At 39.3% G+C, this 9611-nt stretch overlaps 2 protein-coding genes across 2 annotated transcripts; both read left to right on the forward strand.

The window, feature by feature from the left end:
• The first annotated feature begins 1691 nt into the window (after positions 1–1691).
• Positions 1692–3848, forward strand: LOC148975138 (E3 SUMO-protein ligase ZBED1-like). The gene is made up of 2 exons (XM_089118262.1): positions 1692–2315; positions 3090–3848. Exons 1-2 carry the CDS (start codon positions 1692–1694, stop codon positions 3846–3848), a joined length of 1383 nt encoding a protein of 460 aa, XP_088974388.1.
• Positions 3849–4894: 1046 nt separating this feature from the next.
• Positions 4895–6388, forward strand: LOC120491238 (SCAN domain-containing protein 3-like). Its single transcript, XM_039688934.2, has one exon. The coding sequence runs from the start codon at positions 4895–4897 to the stop codon at positions 6386–6388; it is 1494 nt and encodes a 497-aa protein (XP_039544868.2).
• Positions 6389–9611: the final 3223 nt, after the last annotated feature.

Raw genomic sequence — 9611 nt, forward strand, 5'->3', positions numbered from 1 at the left:
GTCAAAATCACTTTGATTCAGTTAACAAGATTAAGGCAGCTTGCCGCCCTGTCAAATGCTCTGACAGACACTGTTGCTGACTGACAAGATATACTTGCGCTGTTTAATGCGTTTGAGATGTGGTGCTTTCCTCAGTGCTCAACTTACATTTCACAGGTATATTCTCCATCTGTAAATGTTAGAAAGTAAAGCAAACATGTCCATTTCACAACAAATATGTCCATGTCAGAAGAGGACGAGTTTCTGCAAGTGAATCTCCGCTAAAATTCATGCTTCCTTGAACAAGCGCCAGCGCGCGCATGCGCGTGAATAGTACTACGTAGTACGCAATAATTCTGACTAAAATAAACATATTGCTAAAATATTTGTTGTTGGAGAAAATAAATGTGCCATATGTGGAATTTTAAACCTACAAGTATATATTTTTAATGAAAGTGAAAGTAATTATAATGGGGTAATCAAATGCAGGCTAATATAATAGTTTGTGCTTTTGTTTTTATTTTCATTTTTAGTTTAGCCTTTAGTCAATATAAAAACAAAAGCTTTTTGCACATAATATATTGCATAGCCCGGGGGTCCCCAACTGGCGGACCGGGGTCCAGGTCCGGACCCCGATACCTTTTTATCCGGACCTCTAAACATTTTAGTTTAAAAGTTTTGAAAAAAAAATAAAAAAAAATACCGAAAGTAATTTTTGAACAGGCGTGCGCGCGGGCAGCTGCAAGAGCCGGGGTCCGGAGAGATCACAAACTTTGGCTAGTACACAACACATTACTAAGACATTCGTGAATGGATTATTATGGCTTTATCCAAAATAAGAAAAGTGGACTCAGAAAACCGCATCTTTCGAGATGAGTGGACTGAAGCGTAGGGGTGTGACGATAACCGCATCACCGCGATATCGAGTTAATGAGATGCCTACCGCGGTGTGAGGTTCATAACCGCACTTTTTTTTTCTGCTGAAAGTTACCGGAGTGCAAATGATGTGTGATATGAACAATAAAAACATTAATCTTTGCTTATAATTTATTGTATTCAGCGAGTCCTTTGTTCAAGGGCTTCTGGAGAGAGAGAAAAAAAACGCTTTTCTGCGCAAGGGAGGGACAGTCCATATGGGAGGGGGGGTATTTTTTGTGTGTCTGATTATTAGTATAACTGTTTGGTGTCAGTACTTGGGATGTTTACAGATAATGTTCAATTAAATACACACAAACACAAGCATAAAAGACAAAAGCATAACATAAACAGTTGGAGTTTGATTTTAATTGCATGCGATACTTCTCTTATGTGGTATAGTCAGGCAGTTGACAGCAGCCCGCAGCCGAAGGACGTTATTCAAAAAAATGGCCGCGAATCTGGTGTCTAAGCCAAATACTGTGTCGCCTATTTGGGCACATTTTGGCTTTGAAGCAGGTGAAAAGGGCCAGCCGGTGAATTTAGACGAGGCAGTATGCCGTATTTGTCGCAAAAAAATATCCGTCTCGCGAGGAAATACTACTAATTTAAGATCCCATCTGAGAATTAACCACCCTGCCGCGTTTGCTGGACTTGGGTGCAGCACACCTACAACCTCAGGCCAGCAACGACAGTTGGGAGTCTCCGAGGCCTTCGCGAGAGGTGCCAAATACCAAAGAGGCAGCGATCAGTGGCGAGTACTTACTGACAGCGTTACACGTTATTTGGTTGAAGAAATGGTACCATTTCGTACGGTTGAGAAGTCAGCGTTTAAAGCCATGCTACAGGCATTTGATAAGCAATATGTACTTCCCGACCGAAAATACTTTTCTCAAACAGCTATCCCAGAAAAGTATCTGTCCGTGAAGGACGGCATAATACAGGACTTAAAAGACGTTGATAATTTCTCAGTGACAACTGATATGTGGTCGAGCGTAAATATGATGCCATATATGAGCCTGACCATACACTATCTCAACGCTAACTGGGACCTACAATCAAAGTGCCTGGAGACCGTGTTCACGCCAGAAAGCCACACGGGTGAAAACCTGGCGGAAGCTCTCAGGTCTTCCTTCCATGAGTGGTCCCTGGACGAGAGGAAACTGGTCTGTATTACCACAGACAATGGGGCAAATATTGTGGCTGCAGTGCGCAAACTTGGCTGGACATGGCTAAATTGCTTTGGCCATAATCTGCATTTAGCCGTCACTAATGCACTGAAGGCAGAAAAGGACCGCACTGCCCGAGCCATGGGTGTGTGCAGGACATTGGTGACGACTTTCTCGCAGAGCTGGCAAAAGAAGAAAAAGCTGCAGAAAGAACAAGTCGAGCTCAATCTGCCCCAACACTGCTTAGTTCTGGTAAGTTGTGCTAAAGTTCGATTCTTATTTCTTTAGACGTTGTTTTTCAGGCATAAGTCCGTGGATGTAAATGCACTCATCCAAATGCAACTTGTTGAAACTTTTAATAATTTATTCTACAAAATAATGGGTTGCAAACGATGACAAAACCTGTTCCATAATTCCTATTAAACCCAAAAGATATCGAAACAAATAACAGAATTATGTAAATAAATGGTATTTCATATTATTGTTAATATGTTGTTTATGATGTAATAATTATACTTTTTCAAAGGGAATACAAAATAACGAAATCTAAAATCCTGTAAATAAACTGGGCAAAATTTATGGAAACGCCAATCAATACTCTGAATTTCTGCTGCCCATTTTCATTATCAAGATAAGATACGATTTTGTTGATCCCGAGCTGGAGAAATTCGCTTGTTATAACAGCATACGGAGCCTTGCACATTGTGCAAAAAAAAAAAAAAAAAAAAAACATATCTAGCCTATTAATTCGTTCCCTCGTTTTATAAATCATGCGCACAATTTACTATTTCGTTTCCTCGATTTGCAAAATTATTTACTCATTGTTCCCTCTATTTATATAAATCGTGTGTACGATTTAGCCATTTTTTCTAATGTGCGGCGCTCCATAACATTAAACACAACAGATGGCAAAAATACACATATAAATAGTGGCACGATGTATAAATAAATATTTTTATTGCACAGGACAAAAAAAAAAAAAATCATAGCCTAATTGGGGTATTAATTTGTCTTATGTATTCACAGGATTGTCCTACCAGGTGGGGCACTAAGCAGAAAATGGTTGCGCGCGCTCTCGAGCAACTCCCAGCCATTAGGAGGGTGTTAATGGATGACCGGCGCAGCCAGCATTTGATACCGACGTGGCAGGACATCGAAGTCCTTGAATCCGTTAATGCAGCGCTGAAGAAGGTCGCAGATTTTACAGATGCGCTGTCTTCCGAGAAGACAGTTACAGCGTCCTCTGTTAAACCAGTCCTACAGTTATTAACCGAGGATAGTTTGCTCCCAACTGATGAAGACACGGAATTGACGCGCAACCTGAAAAGAAAAATGGCTGGGGTCTTGAAAGACAAATATAGTGCGCCTGCAACACAGCAACTATTGGCAAAGGCCTCATTCATTGACCCAAGATACAAGGACATCAACCCCGGAGATGACGTTAAAGATGCGCTCTTGGAGGAGATGATGGCAATGCCAGAAGAGCGGCGCGATATCGGGGATGGAGAAGGTGCCATGAGTACCGCTGCGTCTGGAGAGGAAGGAGGAGGAAGTGCGCCATCATCTTCGCCTCCTCCTCCAAAAAAAAAAAGAATCTTGCGGACCTGCTTGGAAAGAGAAAAGCACAATCCTCCAATCCGGTCCCAAAAAGAATCCGTGCAGATACCGAAGTCGCAAGGTATATGCAGGAGGACGCCCTCGATCTGCACTCTGATCCGCTTGCCTGGTGGCGGGATAATCAGGCTCGATTCCCTCTTCTATCGAAAGTTGCCAGAAAATATATGACTATTTGCGCAACGAGCACTCCTTCGGAGCGTGTATTCAGTGCGGCTGGCAACATTGTTACTCCGTTAAGATCCTCGCTGAAACCAGACAAGGTTAACATGTTGGTTTTCCTGTCACGAAACCTGAAGACCGAAAAATAAAGCAGCAGGACATGACATAAGCGGCCCAACAGCCGAACACTTGTTCAGAGTATTTTATTTTGCACTTTAAAAAAAAGTTGTTTATGTTTAACCTAATTAATAGTTATTATTAATATTTACAATTGAACATGTTAATTTGTTGTTAATAAAGAAAACTGCTTTATAATTATTAAAAAAGGTTGTTTACGTTTAACCTAATTAATAGTTAATTATTAATATGTACAATTTAATATAAATGTTAATTTGCTGTTAATAATAAAGAAAACTGCTTTATAATTATTAAAAAGGCTGTTTTAGTTTAGCCTAACGAATAGTTAATTATTTACAATTTAATATGAATCTTAATCTGTTTATTTGTTAATAAAGAATAATATTCTTTTATAATATGCTTTATAATATTCATTTCCATTGTCATTTACAAGCTACATGCGTTCTAGATCGTCTGCAGTGTGTGATGATGATGCGATCACGGTAAAAAACTAATTTTTGGCGGGGGTGGGGGGTGATAGGGGGGGGGTTTGGGCGGTTAACCGCCAAACCGCGAGATTTGTTGCTGCTTCACCGCGGTAAGAAAAAATCCCATACCGTCACAGCCCTACGTATGCGTTCATTTTGCCGTCATCGAGCTCTACGAGGCCCGTGTGTCTTATTTGTTCGGAGTCTGTTGCTGTTGTTAAAAGTGGAAACATCAAGCGGCATTTCGAGACAAGACACAAAACTTTCAATGAAAATTACCCGCCAGGATCACCCGCGAGGACGAGGAAAATTTGTGAACTGAAAGGACAGTATGAGCGCGCAACACGGGTGATAACACAGTCCATTACAGCACAGCAACGAGCCTACGAGTGCTCACTTCGAGTACAGTGGATTTTAGGCAAACATAAAAAGCCTTTTACTGACTCCGGAATGGTGAAAGAATGTATGGAGGCGTTGGCAGACACGTTGTTTGAGGGTAAAGAAGGACAGCAGCTAAAACAAAAGGTTCGTCAGATTCCTTTATCATCCACAACAACAACAAGAAGAGCTGAGCTACTGTCGGAAGATGTGCAGTCCCAGCTTGACAGCGCCATCCAAAGTGCCCCGTGCATTGCGTTAGCTGCTGATGAATCAACTGACGTAAGTGATAACGCTCAGCTCTTGGTGTATGTCCGATTCTATCGTGAGGAGACTAAAACATTTGTAGAGGACATTTTAGGTGTCACAGCTTTAAAAACGCACACCAGGGGAGAGGACATATATTTGGCCATTAAGGAAATGCTGACACAGAGGAGAATCGATCTAAAAAATGTTGTCTCCATCACCACTGACGGGGCCCCGTCTATGATGGGAAGAGAAAAAGGTGCAGTCAGTCGACTGAAAGAGGACAACCCAGAGCTCTTGTCATATCACTGCATTATCCACTTGTCTGTTCTCTGCTCCACACTTTCAGAGCACCACGCAGAAGTTATGAACACCATCACCAAACTAGTTAACTTTCTCAGGGCTTCATCAGCTCACCAGCATCGTCTGCTCAGGGAGTTTTTAGCAGAAGTAGATGCTCCTGCCAATGACCTGCTCTTGCACTCCAATGTCAGATGGTTGAGTAAAGGAAAAGTGCTGGCTCGCTTTTGGAAGCTAAGAAAAGAAATTAAAGATTTCCTTGCACAACAAAAAAATCACAAGGCTCATGTGTTTTTGCACTTTTTAGAAGAGGAAAGAAACATGGACACACTGGCCTTTCTGCTTGACATCACAGGGCATTTAAATGACCTCAATCTGAAGCTTCAAGGGAAAGACAATTCTGTGTGTGACTTGGTGGCTGCAGTCCAGGCTTTTCAGAGGAAACTGGACATTCTGAAAATGGATCTTGAGCAGGACTGTACACATTTTCCTTCAATGAAGGAGATACAGGAGATCAATGTCACTGCTCATTCTGACTTTATCCAAAAGTTGATTGAAAACTTTAAGGCTCGCTTTGATGGCTTTCCATTGGGAGATCAGCTGATGCTCTTTGTTAGGAGTCCATTTTTTGTTAAGAATGTTATTTCTTTCTCAAAGGAGGCAGTACATATGTACAAATGGGTTAATGCACAGGCCCTTCAAATGGAGCTATTAGATTTACAGGCTGATGTAGTGTTAAGAGAGCAATGTGAATCCTCTGACCCGGTCACATTTTGGCTGCAGACTGTGCCAAAGGCAAAGTTTCCTGTACTTAGCAAAGTGGCAGTGTACACATTAACAATGTTTGGCTCTACCTATAGCTGTGAGTCAGCCTTCTCTACGCTAAACATCATTAAGAATAAGTACCGCTCACAACTGACCAATGACCATGTGCATGGATGTCTGAGAATTGCTTTGACTCCATTCCTTCCCAGATTTAAGAGATTGGCTGCCAGTGCCCATGCAAATTTCTCACACTGAGCTAAGTTTAAAAACTTGCTTGTTTACAAAAATGTTTACTTTATTTTTTGTTGCACTAATAGAAGTATTGTTTAACATTTTTTACATAATGCATTATGAGGTGCATTATTTGTTCCCTTTTGCACTTTTGAAGTGCAATGTTTGCAAGTTTATGTGCAATAGCAGCTGTTCACAACACTGAATGTGTTTTTCTTGAGTAGTTATGAAGGTAAATCATTTGCACTTAATATAAAAAGATTGTGACTTTCAGTCTTTATTTTTATGCTTCTGTTTCTGTTATTGATGTTCAAAGGTTTGACATTTGAATATTTGCACTAAAATGAAATAATACTTAAATGAATTTCAACAAAATCAGTTGAATAGATTTAAACAAAGATTTTATTGTCAAATGTTTTATAGCCATTTTGTTGCACTAATATAAGTATTGTGTAATTTTTTTATATAATATATTATGAGGTGCATTATTTGTTCCCTTTTGCACTTTTGAAGTGCAATATTTGCAAGTTTATGTGCAATAGCAGCTGTTCACAACACTGAATGCATTTTTCTTTGAGTAGTTATGAAGGTAAATCATTTGCTCCTAATATATTAAGATTGTAATTTTCAGTCTTTATTTTTATGCTTCCTGTTGCTGTTATTGACGTTCAAAGGTTTGATATTTGAATATTTGCACTAAAATGAAATAATACTTGAATGAATTTCAACAAAATCAGTTGAATGTGTATTCAAGTGAATGTGTATTCACTTCAACTGTATTGAAGTATTCAAGATAAAGATTTTATTGTCAAAGATTTTGCCAATTTGTTGACATTGTTACAATTTAATAAAATGAAAGCAAACTTATTTTGTCGGGTGTTTTTGCATCTCCGGACCCTCGTTTACTGGGCTGATCTGGTTAGTGGACCTCTTGCCAATTTAGTTGGGGACCCCTGGCATAGCCTATATTATATTTGTTTCCATATCCTTCAATATCAACATTGTTTGTAGGATATCATTGGGCCGAATGTGAGTGAATTATATATATATATATATATATATATATATATATTTTTGTTTTTTTTTTAAATATAAAGATTTTCTTTATCTAAATAGAAAACGTAGAAAGTACAGAGATATATATCGTATATCGCCATTTGACCAAAAAATATCGAGATATGATTTTTTGGCCATATCGCCCAGCCCTACTTTGATACAATCTGTATTGTGAAAAGCGCTATATAAATAAATGTGACTTGACTTGAGCTGACAAACAATTAAAATAAAAAAATACACACTTAGTCATTGTGCTTTGGAGTTTATTCAAAATTATAAATGAATGTGCTACTTGAATACATTAACTGGCACATTTGGTAACGTATTCTGTCAACTCAGGCTTTGATTCTGAGTTTAGGTGTAACATCAGTAGAGAACAGCCAAACACATGCTGATTTTATAGAATATTAAGAATTTAAACAAATGTACACAGAAAGATTCGTCGTCTTTTGGGAGGTGATGGAAACTAACGTTACAGTCGTTGGCAGGATCACTCTGATTTGGTTTTCGGCTTATGTTCAAAACAATCACGTTTAAGCCACCGAATTAGTTTAGTCCGGTTATACATACAACCGCGAACAGCACATGTTGTCCCTGAGCTCCGTAACGACATCTCTCATAAAGATTTCCGTCTAACATTAAAATAATTCTCAGAAAAACAGCTAGCCTCTTCGCTAACTAACACACAAAATACCATTGGAATGCTACTTCCGCCACCTTACCGGAAGTTTCACCCACTTTATTTTTTACAGGAGCGCCCCTCGGAAACTTGTGGATATGCCTTACAATCTTAAAGGGGTGATGAACTAAGAAATTAAATCTTTTGACATCTAAGAGGTCATCATATTATAAGAATATCCTGTAAGTTTCAGAACTGAAAACGTCCTTGTTAGTCCAATAAAAGCTTGTATTGAAACAGCCTCTGAAAACGACTCGTTTTTAAAAGTGGGGAACTATGACGACAAAGAGGATAAAACACCACCCCTGCAGAAGATGATCAACGCCTGCTTCACCATGGCAGGTTTAGCCCCACCCACCGATTCGCGCATTACACACATAGCTAATACATGTAGCACATGCTTACCTCGTGATGACAAACTGGATCGCTACGGAGTGTAACCGGTTCAGCTACCCCTCCCTCTGCGTTGTGTTGTGTCTGTGGTGAAGGCGGTGAATAAACACTGGAGCCGAAATTGCTGATTCAATGATTCTTTTATCTGTGAAGCACCAAGTTGGGAAAATGCAGTTAAATTGTTGCATACAATCAGGTTGTGTAATAAAGTCAGCTCCTCGCTCTGCTCAGACCTCCCGCGGACTCAAGTGAGTTCACACTTTACAGACAATCTTATTGACAATAACAAATATAATATCACACCACATTTTCAGAATTTGGTTTATACATAGAAACAATTAAATTTTAAACAATAAATCACAAAACCACATTTAAATGCATAACCATACCTGTGAAGCACCAAATTGGGAAAATGCAGTTACATTATTGCATACAATCAGGTTGTGTAATAAAGTCAGCTCCTGCCGAATACAGGAGAGAAATTAGCAGTCACGTTTCACAGGCCAACTTTTACACTAACGTACAACTTCACACTGCATTTACTCGGTTAAAACTTCACTTTCACAAATAAAACCGTTTTAAAGAAAAGATAACCTGCATATATGCTCATTTACGTCCCAACAAAACACAGATCAATGAATTAATAACTCTTTTTTCACTTTTATCCAACTTTATAACAGGAGTGCACGAAACACATACCTCGCTCTGCTCAGACCTCCCGCGGACTGAAGCGAGATCGCGCGCAATGCGACAATGACGTCACAACCGCGACGAACACAAAACTCATAAAAATACAAAAATAAATAAATTTTCCTTTTCTCACATTTGGATATTGATTTCTAACAGAAACCATAAGGATTTTGTGTGAATAAAAATAAAATAAAACTAGTTACAAATTAATACTCGTTAGATACAGTCGGCAACGCGTCATAGTTGGGGGGCGTGGTCGGCGTGGGGGAAAGCAGCGCGACCATCCTATGTATTTGAATGACAAAAATGTCATATTGCGAGTCATTTATGCCTGCCGACCGGCAACGATACATTGCAAATTTAACTGTAATAGGTTATGATTGCCCTTATTTAATTAAAAACTGGGCCAATGACCCAACCAAATGGCCG

Source organism: Pimephales promelas, chromosome 13, assembly GCF_988280905.1.
Source record: "Pimephales promelas chromosome 13, fPimPro1.hap1.1, whole genome shotgun sequence".
NCBI classification, from domain to species: Eukaryota; Metazoa; Chordata; class Actinopteri; order Cypriniformes; family Leuciscidae; genus Pimephales; species Pimephales promelas.